At 40.7% G+C, this 15,218-nt stretch overlaps 2 protein-coding genes across 10 annotated transcripts in view; both read left to right on the top strand.

Annotated features, from left to right (window-relative positions):
* tmem94 (transmembrane protein 94) overlaps positions 1 to 6,619 on the top strand; it is a 37,966-nt gene extending 31,347 nt beyond the window's left edge. For all 4 annotated transcript variants that reach the window (XM_031843138.1, XM_031843137.1, XM_031843139.1 and 1 more), the window contains 13 exons: positions 113 to 233; positions 1,334 to 1,443; positions 1,690 to 1,789; positions 2,344 to 2,452; positions 3,185 to 3,377; positions 3,466 to 3,543; positions 3,677 to 3,762; positions 3,869 to 3,950; positions 4,842 to 5,014; positions 5,149 to 5,243; positions 5,351 to 5,444; positions 6,039 to 6,209; positions 6,458 to 6,619. In XM_031843138.1, coding sequence (XP_031698998.1) covers positions 113 to 233; positions 1,334 to 1,443; positions 1,690 to 1,789; positions 2,344 to 2,452; positions 3,185 to 3,377; positions 3,466 to 3,543; positions 3,677 to 3,762; positions 3,869 to 3,950; positions 4,842 to 5,014; positions 5,149 to 5,243; positions 5,351 to 5,444; positions 6,039 to 6,209; positions 6,458 to 6,530 — 1,485 coding nt within the window. In that variant the 3' untranslated portion in view covers positions 6,531 to 6,619. The remainder of the gene's footprint in view (positions 1 to 112; positions 234 to 1,333; positions 1,444 to 1,689; positions 1,790 to 2,343; positions 2,453 to 3,184; positions 3,378 to 3,465; positions 3,544 to 3,676; positions 3,763 to 3,868; positions 3,951 to 4,841; positions 5,015 to 5,148; positions 5,244 to 5,350; positions 5,445 to 6,038; positions 6,210 to 6,457) is intronic.
* Positions 6,620 to 11,387: 4,768 nt separating this feature from the next.
* The window catches only part of tdrkh (tudor and KH domain containing), a 31,487-nt gene continuing 27,656 nt past the window's right edge, over positions 11,388 to 15,218 (top strand). For 4 of the 6 annotated variants that reach the window (XM_031844059.1, XM_031844058.1, XM_031844057.1 and 1 more), the window contains exons 1-3: positions 11,388 to 12,658; positions 14,563 to 14,723; positions 14,853 to 14,947. In XM_031844059.1, coding sequence (XP_031699919.1) covers positions 12,486 to 12,658; positions 14,563 to 14,723; positions 14,853 to 14,947 — 429 coding nt within the window. In that variant the 5' untranslated portion in view covers positions 11,388 to 12,485. The remainder of the gene's footprint in view (positions 12,659 to 14,562; positions 14,724 to 14,852; positions 14,948 to 15,218) is intronic. The other 2 variants (XM_031844062.1, XM_031844060.1) reach the window with 2 other exon arrangements.

The raw sequence follows: 15,218 nt of genomic DNA, 5'->3' as shown, positions 1-15,218 counted from the left end.
TATAAAAAATTTATTTAGAGTGTGTGTTGGAGAATCTATACAAAATAGTGTACTGCAAATCAGATAAAAATGTGAGTACCTGACTTCTGTGGCTACTTCTGTGTCTGTGCAGGTGTTTGCAGAGAAGATGGGCTTAGAGACAGGCTGGAACTGTCACATCTCTTTGACTCCAAACGGAGAGAGTCCCTGTGACGGAGCTCCGTCCAGCCCTGGTCAGGGCTCCCTGAACCAAGGTACCAAACCCGCTTGTACAAACTGAGGTTGAAGGCAGGATTGGGCACCTTTTATGTGGATGTCCAATCAGTGTTGTTAGGATAGGGATGTTTATTATCATTGTAAAAACATACAACGAAATTAAGTTGCCGACTCATCAGTCAGTACAGCAGCAACAGGTAAAAAATGTATAAAAACATTAAGACAAGACATTTCTGATTTAAAACAAGACATTCAATAAATATATACAAGATAAAATACAGGCATCAATGGCTTTAAAGTGAAAAAGGTGCTTTGTTAAAGTGTCGTGTTATTGCCTATTTTTGTTTGACCGCAGCACTGTCCGGTGTGAGCTGGGTGGGGTGGGGGTGGGGGGGGTGATGGAGGAAACCACTCTGGGGAAAAAGCTGTTCCTCAGCCTGTTAGTCCGGGTTTTGATAGTCCTGTATCTTCTTCCTGATGGCAGTGGAACAAACAGAGAGTGACCCGGGTGAGTGATGTCTTTGCAGATGTTGCTGGCCTTCTTCTGGAGGCGGCCAGCATACACAGTGTCCAGGTCAGGGAGGGTAACTCCCACAATCCTCTGTGCTGTTCTAACCACCCAGGCCAGGTCCCTCCGGTTCTCTGCTGTGCAGCTGGCATACCACACAGTAAAGCACTGACAGAGGATGCTTTCAATCACACTTCTGAAGAAGTTTACCAGAAGTTCAGGGGGCAGGCCAGCTTGTTTTAGCTTCCTCAGGAAGAAGAGCCTCTGCTGGGCTTTCTTCACCAGGTGTGATGTGTTCAGGGACCAAGTGAAGTCTTCAGTAATGTGGAGCCCCAGGAATTTGATGTTAGGGTTATGAACATCTGGCTTAGGTTTAGGCCAGTGTTAGCACTGTTAGCGCCATTAGCTGCTAGCCTCTGGCTCAGCCACGTGCAGGCAATGGACGTCCTCAGAGATTCCGTATTGAGCACCTTTTAATAAACCTTTTAAGTGTGTTCCTTAAACTGAGGTGGGTGTTAAATACATTGTCCTTTTAAATCCAGCCTCAACAAGTGAACCCTGTGAAAGCTAGTTCTAAATTGTGTGAGAATATCTCAAAAGTTTAGACTGCTCTCGTCATATGTGACGCAGATTCCCGGGACGAAGCAGAGGGTCCGCTGCTGCCAGAGGAGGAAGCTGACCTTGCCTGTTTTCAGCCCACAGACAGCGACGTGCCCAGCTTTCTGGAGGACTGCAACAGGGTGACGATACTTTTTATTAAAAACCAATGAAACTACTGCTCAGTTCTCTCTACAACAGAGGACGTAATGCTATCTGTCTTATACTGATTTTTCTGTCCTTTGCTTTCTGAAACAACAGCAGATGATGTATTGCTTTAAGTGGATTATTTGTATGCACTGTCATAATTTAAATTATAAAGAACTTAAATGAGTGGAATTTAGTTTAAACATGTTGTCTTTGTCTTTTCTGTCTCTGCTCTTTCTCAGGCCAAGCTACCTCGTGGCATCCACCAGGTTCGTCCTCATCTGAAGAACATCGATAATGTGCCTCTTTTGGTGCCGCTCTTCACAGACTGCACCCCCGACAGTGAGTCCTCTGCACGCGTTTTTACATAATACGTCACCCTCCTTATGTGCAAGTCCACTTTGTTTTGTGCACTCTTTTGTCTGGACTCTTTCAAGGTTCCCTCTTTCCCCCCCATTGCCTTCCTAGATTCTAAAGAGGTAAAGCAATGATGGCAATGGCAACTAATAAGGCCTACGTTTCACAGAAAGAAATGATGACTGGAATTTCATTATTTTAGGGGCAAGACCACTTGGCTTTTGGTGTTGTTAGGTTTATGAAGCACATGCCAAATGGCAGAGCAGCAGGGCCATCACATGAAACTGACTTTTAAGTCCACGGACATGCTACATTTAACTTGAAGGATAAGGATGATTTTATCAGAGAAATAAATAAATGTTTATTTTACAAAATGATTCATTGGTATTTTCAAATTACCAATGTTTGTAAATTGTTTATTGTTCCTATATAACTAAACTGTATCTGGATCAGAATTACTGTCTCTGTTCTAGATATACTTAGTGTTTGTTTTTCAGTAATATTGACGCTTGTGTGTGTGTGTTTGTTTTTCTTCCCAGCCATGTGTGAGATGATAAAGATCATGCAGGAGAACAGGGAGGTTACATGCTGTCTGGGAAGCTCCGCCAATTTCCATAACAGCCGGCTGTTTCTACAGAGTGACCTCAGGTAAACGCACATTAATATAGTTCATTGTTTTGTTTTTAATTAGTAAGTTGATGTTATTGTGATTTGGGTTTGACCAATCTTGATTTCAGATGTAAATGCTTGATTTTTATCTCAAAACAGTAGAACCACTAAATTTAAATTAAAAGTCATGATGATATTAATATTCCTGCATTTCTTTGTGAAATCCAGCTGAAAGCTTTAGTTTCTCGTCTTCCTCTATCGGTATCTAGCCATGCACATAGTTTTGGTTCTATTCATAGCTGTCTCTGAGATTTCTACCCATCCAACACAAAGGACTGAGTGGCACTCACAGCATTGCCGAATAAGATTCTAAAAAGTTAACAAGAGGGACAACTCTCTCAAGAGTCAGTGTCCCCGTTTTATATAATCCACAGAACGGCAGTGCGGGGAGGTCATCCATTAACACGGATGAATAAAAAGATAGAATAAAGAAAACCAGTAAATCGTTAAAAGATCATTTTTTCCAACAAAAACCTCCACTTTTATCTGTTCTTTACCAGCGTTGTGTTATATAATTTACTAGCAATGTTGCTTTTGAAAACTGTATAATTTTTCAGTTCAAATTAAATTTGCCTCTATTACATTACACTAGTGTGGAGACAGAAGTGAAGAGATGTCTTCTTGTAACTTGGTTTATTGACCCTTCAAGGGCAGAGTAGTACAATCCTGATTGGCTCATATGTGAATGTTTTCAACCTGCTCCCTCCGCAGCATCGCTCTGGACCCTCTGTACCCCTCTCAGTGTTCGTGGGAGACGTTCGGCTATGCCACCGGGGGAGGATTCAGCGACAGAGACGCTGAGGGTCTGTCTCCTCTGAGGCTCTCTGGACAGCTCAACAGTCTGGGCTGCTCCGTCACCTTCCACCAAGGAGAGAGCGTCAGCATGGTCAAGCTCATAGAGCAGGTCAAGACATGCCGCGAAAACATGCACGTAAGTCGGAGAGGGTAATCAAATGCGTTCATTAATCCGTCTTTGGGTGAATGTGTTCCAGGCGCGACACACGACCTACGGCATCCGCAAGTGCTTCCTTTTCCTGCTGCAGTGTCAGCTCAGTCTGGTCATCATCCAGGTGAGACAGGAGACCTCACAGAGTCACATGGATAGTTACACTGTACTATGCTAGCTTTTTATGTAAAAAAATACATCTACTTATGTTTATGATATTGAATGAATACATGAAGTGTGCTGGTGTTTTTCTGCAGTTCTTAGCCTGTCTTGCTCAGCTTCCTCCTCCCATGAACACCACTGACATCCTCTGGCTGTCCTGCTTCAGCTGCCCACTGCTAAGGTACACGCATGCTTTACATTCTAGAACTTTAGAAACTAGTAATACTATTCAAATTTGCTGTGTCGTACCGGATGTCATGCTTCTGTTTTTTTTGTTGTGTTGGCAGCGTGTCATTTTTGGGGAAGCCACCCGACAGTTTGGCCATGACAGTTGCCACAGGGAAGAACCTGGATGCAATCCCAAGGAAGGTAGGATCACGTATAAGACAAATCTTTCAAACGTACTGCTGATCACTTCCTACAACCAAATGAAGCGCAAAGATATTTTATTGTACAAGAGTATCTAATGAAAAGGCAGTCAAGTGGTGGTGATGATGATTACAAAATGATAATAATTATAATTCCCAAGATTCTTGCTTTCCTTTATTTACTGAATAGCTGGAAGCTTAAAAGCTGCATTCATAACGTTCACATTCAAATTATAAATCCATATTCGAATGCTATGCAGCTTTTTTGCATGTCTATTCATTTTGTTTAAATTCTATATTTCTGCACAGTTGCTGATAAAGATCAGGCTACACTATTATTTGTATTATACTATTTGTAGAACTGGATTCCAGTGGTAGCTGAGTACGATTGTTTCCAATAACTCCAGAGATTTCAGTCCTAAGCCCAAAAGATAGATGACAATAATAATTTCCAAAATCACATGTTGTCTAACAAAAAATTGTGCTGGTGTTGGTGTTTAGCCTTTTAAAAACAACATTTTCACTGTGGTCAAAAAACAGTTTGCAATCTAACGGTACCATGAATTACATTTATACAACCACAAAAACAATGTTAGGGTGATGTCGTCATAAAATATAACGACCGACATTCAGTGCTTGATTAGCAAATCTCAATAGAAACTTTGAAAGTTAAAAAAATTACATTTAGTACAGCCCTAGTGTTTTGCAATTATAGTAATATAACAATACTCATTGTAAAGTGCAGCTGATAATTGCAACAGTCTGGATGTTAATTAATGATAAGTTAGTGCCACTGATGTATCTATTTACTAAATAGACTGGACGAAGGAAAACCTAAAAGCCTGTCGTTTCAATTAGTCTGAGGCTCCTCATGTTGTCCTCCTCTAACCAGACCCAGAACTACTTCCTCGGCTGTTTCCTGTTGAAGTTTGGCTTGACAGTGTGTGCCTACCTGTTGGCCTTTGGGTTCACCCTGCAGGAGGTCTTCAGAAGCAGCAACTCCAGCTTAGCTGACAACACCAGCTTAGCTGACAACACCACTCACGTATATATACTCACAGCCAGGTAGGAGAAGCACTGCAGTCCCGCTGTCAACCAGTTATTCCATTCAGAGGCTCAGTTGTTGACAATTGTATCACAGTTAATTTCAGGAGGATTTGATGCAGCGTACAGCTGACTGTTTTTCTGTTTGACTGAAGCTCTCTAGTTGACGCTCCTCACTGGTTCGATGAGCTGTCCAACGGTCTGCTGCTGACTCAGAAGGTCATGGCAGGGTTCCTCGTCTTACACACAGGTAGGATACCATTCTAACATATGTAGCATAAATCATGGTCAAAGTCACCCATGTTTTTTTTATCATTATTCAAATCGATCCCTTTCTTCTGTTTCTCATTTCCTCAGTGGCGATCTCTCTCAGCTACGTCCACCGCTCTCAACCTCTGTGGAGAAAGAATCCCTTTAGCAATACCTGGTGGTGTCTCACTGTACCTGTGGTGTAAGTGATCATCTCCTGTCTGAAGTTATATTGAAGTTTCAGTACAGCTGCCTCAATACCTAAAGATCCGCCTTTCACATTCCTCAGCTCATTTAAGAAGCTAAAACCAGTTAAGCATCTCCCCACTGTTTGTGTTTGATAACAGTGTCTCCACTGTGCTGTGGTACACCTCTCTTAAGGCCTTTACACACCAGGGGCGTGACGGATAAACAACACCTGAATGCTCAGCTAAAAATATTTTGCATCAAAACTATTCCTACCGGCAGTGATGCGTATTTGCGACAGTCGCAGCACTTTTTCAACAGACGGTCAGAATAGATTTAAGCTGCCAGAGGACCAACTACCAGGATCCTATTGACCCAGAGCAGCGTCTGGCAGTCTGACCGCGGTAAATAGTTGTATTGCCTAAGCTACTGTTAGCTATTTTATTGAGTTTCCTTTTAGCGAAATGGTCAGTGTGAATTTGAGTTACCTCTGGTAAACAATGTTGCAGTGTACTGTATATGTCTAGGGCTTATATTTTGAAAGGCAAGAATGGAAGAAGTGGATCTGGTCTTACTACATTTTCAATCCTCACTCTCTCCTCTCCTCCAGTCTGCTAAGCCAGCTTGTTCAGGCCACAGTGGATTACCAGTTATGGCGCGACCAGGGCAGCCTCCTGACCTTTGACCTGGGTGACATACCCCTGCTGGTGTGGCTGCTGGTCTCTCTGTCCCCGCTGCTGGTGGTGTTGGTCAACGAAGTGGTGAAGCTACACGAGATACGGTACGAACCCAGACACAGGGGGAACTGAAACGATGGGTTGAACCTATAAACGACATGACTTGGAGTCATGGGAGATTCTTGAGCAACAAATGGCAGAACGAAGCAACGGGGGAGGAAAGGCAGCGGGGATCAGTGTGGATTTTTCAGGATTATTTTGTAATCTGATCAATCTCAGAATTTCTCTCATAATGTGTTGTGAAGCAGGAGATTGTGTCCCTGTCTGATTTTGTTCAATCTGTCCATTTCAGGGTGCGAGTTCGCTACCAGAAGAGACAGAAGCTGCAGTTTGAAACAAAGCTGGGCATGAATTCTCCATTCTGATGTGTTCCCTCTGAGGTAGTTAGTGTTGTGGCAATACTGGGAACCATTAGTTCTGGAACCCAGGGAAGGGCAGCATGCAAGTACTGCAGAACCTTACATTAACACTTCAGCACCAACAGCACTGCAACCATCAGGTGGAGCAGATAATGCTTTATGACGCAAATGTGTAAGCTCCTGGGTCTATTCTCTCAAAACTGCGGGCAGGGAAAAAAAGCATTCATTTCCATTTAATAGAAAAGAGCCAAAAATAGGCAACTTTTTATTGTCTGGTTTTAGTTAGTTTTAACGGCATGAGGAATATTTTCTGAAAAGGTTTATGCTTTCTCATTATCGTTCTCCATTTGTGAGAGACGTTGTGCATGGTGGCTGTCAGGCCCCAAATAAAGGATGTTTTACTGATGTTCATTGTAATGTCACCCAATGAGACACACACATTGAAATGTGTCTTATCATTAGGCCAGTCCAGCCGTCATTCACGGGAAAAACACATGGGGCTGAAAAGGAAAGTAACTGTGAAGTGTTCAATATTAAATAGGCAAACGTTTAATTATGAAATAGATAATCAAATCGTGTAAGATATGTACATTTATTTTATCTAAGAAACCATTAAGTCCGTTTTCATGCCACAATTGACTTTTTCCGCCCTCTGCCTCTGAAGCTAGCAAACTCAACAACAGCTACCAGATTTTGTTAAGCTAATTCTTGAAAGCTAAAGAGGTTTAGTGTCTGTTTATTTACAGCAGCAGCCTCTAGTTAATTTCTTCACAATTACTGTACTTTGTTGTTGTTGTTGTAGCTAACAGGATGTAAATTTGGTAACAGTTGTTGAGATTGCTAGTTTAAGGGGCAGGGGTTACGTGAAGGTGAGAGGGCAGTGACACCACTGTCATGAAAAGTGACCAAAGACTAAGAAGTTATAGAGTAACGGCAAACTTTTCAATACGGCCATTTCTAGAATGAAATACAAATGATTTCCAATAAAATTCTGTTATAGAATAAAAACAACAATTTTTTATTTTTTTTTATTAGTAATTTACAATTTGTTGGTTAATATTTATATTTGAAAGAATTTATTCCTATGATTATTTATTTCATACTGTCTTTTTTCTTCATTTAATACTGCACACTTTGGGCCTCCATATGTAACAGGGTGTTGGTTCATTGCTTGGCATTGACAGAATAGGGTCTCGCACTACCTCTGAGAAAATGTGACAAAGAAACTTTTCTAAGCTTACTTTCTATCATTCAGTCTTTGAGCCAAATTTTAACCTTCACTGTGATAGACAATATTCCCTATTATTTTATTGTGTTTTGCAACAAACGTTCTGTTGTTTCTAAATTCCCGAGCTAAGCAATCGTGACACAATAGGAACTAAAGATTAAGGATTGATTTGTATCTGTCGCGTTTTCTACACACATAAATACATTTACATATTTACTGTATTCACATTTATCGAACTGAAGAATGTGCCAGCATGCTACTATGAACCCACGCAGCTGGCTGTGCAGTGATTTTAGCAGGTCCCTCCATAAAGCGATGGATTTACTGAATATATAATGATGTTAATTCTGGTATGCTAACATACCAGAGTTTTCTGAAAGGTGCTTCGTAGCATTCAGTTGCCTTTCTTCTCAGCCTGTCTGGCTGTTTCAGCTCTCAACATCTCGACAGACAGGAGCTCAGGATGCTGTTTGTTTTAAAGTATAGAAAATGAATAGTGAAGTAGATTTTCCCAACTACCCCATATTTCATATTTGATCTGCTGCCCATAAGATTCCATATACTTGGATTCCTTTCCTAATTAATCTACTGTGTTCAGGCCCTTCAATTTCTACAGTTCCTGTGATGTGCAGCAGACGTCTGTATCACTGACGGTCTATTTCAATCAGACCAGCCTTCTTTGTGGTGCTGTCATAATTTCAAATGGACATGGTTTTTGATATTGCTACTGTATACAAGTGGGATGATGGCCTGAATTGGTAATACATTACTTCAGAACTGAATACTGAAGACTTTTATGCCACTCATAATAACTGTCTTTATACAAATATTAAGCAATGAAAGTCATTCTTGTCAGTGCTGGATTAACTGTTTGGAGGTACCGCGGCAAAAATTAGCCAATCAATTTTCCAGAAAATGTCTTAAATCCCGATATTTATATACTGATATTGTGACATACAATTATATATACTGTAATGTAGGATTTCTTTTTTTTTTTTCTTGATTTAATGTATGCGGGAATCAACTCACATTTACATATTATGTTACATTTTTAGAATCTTTTGGTCTGACAGAAATAATTGACCCTTTGCTAAGTCCCGCCCTCAAACGCAGACTGTCCAATCATAGTGGAGCATCGGCCTGCTCCTTGTCGTGGTTAGATGTTGTGTAATAGGGATACTCTTTACCCGGAAAGGTTGGAAGGAGATGTACGTTTCTATGTAAAAACCAGTGGAGCGAACATTAGCAGAGTACTTTAGCACTTGTATGCTACGCTAGCTACTGATCGTATACTGAATGTATACACATGCTGCTTTAGCTTTTTAATGATTGTAACAGTGAATAACGACCTAACCGGCTTTACAGGAACAGTATTGTTCCTTAGTTTCATTGCCTGATCACCAGGTGATGGGGTGGCTTTTACACTGTAATCTGTAGCTTTAGGTTCTATCGTTATCTTTTTTTAACCTGTTTTATATCCTTCAAACACATTATACACCCTTTTGTCTCCTCTCTGAAATCGCATTTTTGTTCTCCCAAATATTAGATGGTTATTCAGAGAGTACAGTTAGTGACAGTGTGGGCTCCATGGTAAGTCTGACGGCTGAACGGAGTAGCAGCGGGGGGCGGGGCTTAGTGAAGGGTCAATTCTGATGAGAATTTTATCAATATCGCTCGCCCCTATTCTAAATATATTTTTTAGTCATTCAAATGACCACAAACTGATCATCACAGCAGGCCTGAAGCATTTGGGGAAAAAAAGCTTTTGTTGGTTGGTTATCTGGCCACGTATAGACTTAATGTGAAGATGGCGTCAAACATGATGGGCTTGTGACCTCATTATCTTTGGTATCCTGGCTACGGCCCTGTTCACACCTCTGCTGGCTTTTTTTGCGTGTGCCTGTTTTAGTGAATACATTGCTACAACTGCTCCTTTAAGATCCACATTTAAAGTGTGTGTGTGTGTGTGTGTGGGGGGGGCGGGGGGGGGGGGGTGGGTTGTATGTGAGGAGGTACAAGTAAACGAGTGCAAAAGCACAATTAAGTTTTACGGCACTACTCGCAATCACTTTCTGACTTGACGGTGTAATCCGCATGAAACTACTGAAGATGGTTTTAAGACAAACATCACAATGCAAGAAAACATAGATGGTTTAAATTAATTTGTATTGGCCATGTTTCATACTTGTGTTTTATGTCATGACACATATGGACTATGCTGCATGAATAAGATCCAGTGAATGCTCTGTCTTGATCGATGTACACGTTCTCTATAGTTCTACTGTTTTTGTTCACAACACAAATGGACTCAGTCAAGCATGGACTTCATAATGCTTGTTACCAAGCCTCTGGTACAACCTGCAGATTTGATGCTCTGCATTTTGATGACATCATCATCCACATGCTAGGAGCTGAAGCCTCTGTCACTTGATTTGTAGGGGGGTGGGGGTGGACTAGGATATAGTTGTTCACGAAATACATGAATGTATATTTTGTATTTTTTAAAGTGGCTATGTTCAAGACTTTTGACAAATGTGTTTGTGTATTGATTATGTCATGTTAATAAATACTTTTATTTATGCGATTGTTTTGTTAAAAAATGTTGTTGCACAAAACAATTCACCACAGTAAGTAACGAGAGGATGAGCACGACTATAATTTTCAACCGAGTGAAATTCCTATTATATATTTTGTATGGAGAATAAGTCTCAATAGCAGACACATTTGTGTTTTCATGACACGCGCACACTAAAGGTTCTGATTTTAATTAATGTGTGCTCTAAGAGTTTGTATTTTATCTTGAATTTATTTTTGCTTTTTAAAGAGACACTCCAACTTTGCACATCAGTTTATTCGTCATGAGGGATGCTCTAGAGGAGCTTTCCAAAATTTGAAAAAGAACCCCTGTGATGTCATCAGGGGGTGTCTAGTAGGAGTTTAAGCTTGACCCATCGTTAATGCAATGCCAACGAATTGCCCCCTGCATTATATTTGACAGCACTCAACTCACACATTCAAATCGACATGTGTCAGCAGATTGGAGCACACGCATTCAACAAACTATAAATGTAAATTGATTTTTTTTATTTCAAATGTTTTGACCATTAACAAGACTATGATACTAAACAACTTCAAGTTTTAAATATGCATGAGGAATGCCATACAGTTATTCTATAAGTTGTATTTACTCGTAACATTGCTTGACATATTTATGCAGTTATGAAAGTGTGATCCCTACAATTTATAAATAAATTGTATTTAAAATCTTATTTATTTATCTAACACATTTGTCACTTGTATTAATTCATATTTCTGTTTTTCAGAATTAAACATGGAATAATTAATCTAACAGGCTCTATACACACATGAGGTAGGTGTATAATGTGGAATTTCTATTTTCATAAAATATTCACGACATCCCCCCCGGATGGTTAGGTCCCACGCGTGATTCACTGTTGTGATGCGGTGCACGTGTGTGGATGGGACAGTGCATCAAATCTGCTGGCACAAGTGTCAAGTAACTGGAACGAAGAGACAGACTTCCGGTGGACCTTTCAACGTAAATGTCGTTATTTCGGTGGCAGTCACGTTTCCTTAAGAAATAAACGTGAATTGTTTTCAGGCGGGGTCTGATAAGTGGTAATAACCATATTGCTGTTTCACATACTTTTCACAACCATACTGTTATTAGTCTTACACACATAGGCTTAAACGTAGATGTAAATAGTTTCCGGTGTACTTGTAGCTTGACAGAAGTTGCAAACGGGGTCGATTCGAAAGAGAGCAAGGTGTCTGTAAGTGTCATACATTATAACACGTATTTCCTGTTAATTGTGAATTGCATTAGACCTTCACAACATACAAAGGATGTACTGTCAAGGGTATGTGCGCGTGCCGAGGACGTTTTTGTTACCTTTCTGTAAATGTTTGACTCGCGTGCATGTGCCAACTAGCAGCTACAGCTAATGTTAGCTTGGCTAGCTTAGAGGTGTGTTTGCGGTCGTTGGGGAAGCTCGTCGGAAGTCGAAAATACATTCTGTGCATGTGGAGGTTGACGTTAAATTGCGCTGGCTCTCGTCTTGGTGTTGACAAAAGTGTTTCGCGATAATATGCCTTAGAGCGCCGAAGAGAGAGCCAAGGTTATCTATCTAGCAGGTCGCACAGGTGATGTTCCCCGGTGGTTTCGAGAGACGAGACGTGACGCCAAACTCTGTTTCAAAATGTAAACGCTTCGCTGATGCTCAAACGTGGCGTCTCGTGTATAACGTGACTGAAGACAGTGTATGAGTGGGACACCCAGCTAAACATTCTATCAACTCTCAAAGCTTCTCCTACCTAAACACAACGTGTTGGAGGCGGTACCAAGCATCAGAAGCACCTATGACATTTGGGATTATGTTATTGCCCCAAATTGCTGTTTGACGGATCTATTAAATGCCTTAACGCATAACAATTTCAGAAAAGTCATGTGTTATGTCTGCACATTTTTATACGTCTTTCTGTAAGAAACTCTACATGAAATTGCTATTTTAAACCAGAATCGGTTTTGCAAAGACTAACTGGTTGCGCATATTACCACAGTGAAGATCTGCATTAAGTAAATCGCTGATGATATCTGATGAACTAATGATGATTTTCTCATTGTCTCCCACTAAAGGCTGTGCAGTGTGATTGACCAGTTGCTGTCATGTAGTGACTTGAAATGCTGAATCTGTCTTCTCCTTCTACCTGTCATGTCAGTAGTCTTGAACGTGGATGTAAACAATACAAACAAACCCCCCTCAAAAAAACGAGCCGTGGACTGGAGAAGATTTCAATCTTTTAGTCCCGATTCTTCCGAGATGGACGTCGGAGTGTCCAAGTCCCATGTGTTTCTCAACTACTGTCCCAGAGCCCTCTTCTCCCAGTGAGACACGCATCTTGCATGGCGGTGCTGTGTGCTCCCTCGGTCCTGCGTCGTCTCCACGCTCATCACTGTTGGCTCACCTCCAGTGCATTCTGTCTCTGTGTGTGTGTGTGTGTGTGCGAGTTGTACTTTTAAGCAGAGTTGCACTAAATTGGCTGCCAGTGTTCAGGGATTAATGGAATGGCTGGAGGTTGCCCAACTGAGCTAAATGGTATGCAGCCTGTGCAGCAGCAGCTTCCAGTGCATTCCGTCCTGGAGTCAGGGTCACAGTAGAGCAGTTTGGCTTGGTGTGTTTATAAGAAGTGCAGTGCTGCTTGTGTATGCACAGTGTACACTAAATGTTTCATCATTTAAGGGACTTTATTGCGTGTATGTGACTGCTTATGCACGCTTTTGCCAGCTAATTATTTTGGCAAGTGATGTAGTCTGAGACCGTGACAGGCTACATCGTAAGAATCTCTTGCAGTGGTTCTCAAGATGGGGTCAAGGGGGCCTCCAGGCGTCCTTTAAGTACACTTTATAGAGGTCCCCAACTAAACAAGGAACACTTACAGTTCACTGTCATTTACTTTCGTGTAAATTATCCCAATTATATAACCTAATCGCTACTGTAACATGTTTCACTAACACCAATTCTCATGCAGCTGAGAAGACAATCCCACCATAATGTCCATTTAGCATCTGTTGTGTAGATTTCAGTCATAAAGTGATGTTCTTTTGTGCAGATGGTTTCTCAACTGCTCTTTCAAAGATCAAGATTGAACTTTGACCTCTATCAACCTGGGTGTTAAGTCCTTCAAGTGCTCATAACAAACAACCTCGCAAAATATGATTGAAAACCCCAGAACAGCTACCTCGTGGAATATTGGGTGAGATTGTTTTGTCCACAGCTGTTTTTATGGTCGGGTAGGAATGCACCGGTGCTGACTCAAACAGCTGGATCGGGGGGGGGATACATTCATTTTAATTCTATGTTTACTTACTACAATTCCTGTTTAAGTGTTGACCAATTAGTGGCTGCATTACAAAGGTTAACACTGTGTTATTGATCTTGAAGATCGTTTACCAAGTTGCTGTTACACGATTGAGTATTTGAATAATACATTAACATTCAGTAAATTTATATCTTTTATATCTAATTTGTTACATTTTGATTTACAAAGATGAAAATGTTTAAGTCAGGCCTGGTGTTGCCTTACACGTAACAGAAGCGTATTAATTAAACACTGGTATCGGCACTCGGTATCGGCTGATACCCAAAGCTCAGGTATCGCTATCGGATAGGTGCATCCCTACGGTCAGGAATTCACTTTATCATATAGTTTGACAAAAAAAAACAAATCTCAAGGTCCACTCATGGTTGAAAGCTCCATGGAAGAAATGCGAGTAAGTGGACCTTGAGTCAAAATGTCTAATCTTTATTTTTTGTCAAACTACTGGTCCCAAGCAGTGAACTTTTCTGTATACTATCATCTATGTAATGTGGTTACCAAGACAGTTACACAAATCAATAGCGTGAAATAAATAAGTATGATAAGAAAACAGGCATCTTCTCATACATGTCAATGGGACATAATCTAATCAATTGGGTTCCACAGAGAACTCAGAGTGGTGTGTAATGTGGGTATGTTTGAGAGCGCTGATCTACTGTGTTGTTTTCAGGCTGGCTAATGCTTTAAGCTTTGTGCTGCATGACTGCCCAGCAGGCCAACAAAACACTGAGGATTGTACATGACGCCAGCTAATGCATTCTGATTGCATATCACATTTTTGCAAAAGCAAAGGCCTGATTTGTTGTAAAGACATTTCCTAGGCAGGAGTTGATAGGACTGGACCTAGAAAGAAAACGAGCAGTAACTTTTAGGACCGTTGGGATGGAGACTTAAGTCATTTCTGTGTTTTAGGTGGAGCATCCCGCTGGGTGCACGGTGTGTCATGGACGCAGTGATGGAGGGTCACAAGAGCACCCTGAGCTCAGGCAAAATAGTGGCTCTGGCTGCGGGGCTCTCCGTCGGGGCCACGGTGGGCTACATGGTCTATCGCCACATAAGCAGTGCCAACCACGGTGAGTATCTGCCGCTGAACAGTTATGATACCATTTTGAATCCAGCCAGGTTTCTGTATATTTGCTCATATTTGTGCTTATTCTCTGATGAGTCTATCTGTGACTGACTGTTGTCCATTTTGCCATCAGCTGGTCAGGATCCCAACACTGAGGTGTCCAAGGTGACACTTCCAGTAGAAGTTTATAGGAACATATCCACATACCAAGCCAAGTTCTTGGACATGGTGAGTAGCTTTTAAAATATGAACATATCTTTTTTAGAAATATATATATTGTATGTATATATATATATATGTGTGTATGTATATGTATGTATGTATTATATGTATGTATTATATGTATATATATGTATGTATTGTATGTATATATATGTATTGTATGTATATATATGTATTGTATATGTATATATGTATGTATTGTATATGTATATATGTATGTATTGTATGTATATATGTATGTATTGTATGTATATACGTATGTATTGTATGTATATAC

This window comes from Anarrhichthys ocellatus, unplaced genomic scaffold, assembly GCF_004355925.1.
Source record: "Anarrhichthys ocellatus isolate YVR2014 unplaced genomic scaffold, GSC_Weel_1.0 scaffold4, whole genome shotgun sequence".
NCBI lineage: Eukaryota > Metazoa > Chordata > Actinopteri > Perciformes > Anarhichadidae > Anarrhichthys > Anarrhichthys ocellatus.
The sequence above is the reverse complement of the archived record's forward strand: the minus strand, read 5'-3'. Positions and strand labels throughout refer to the sequence as shown.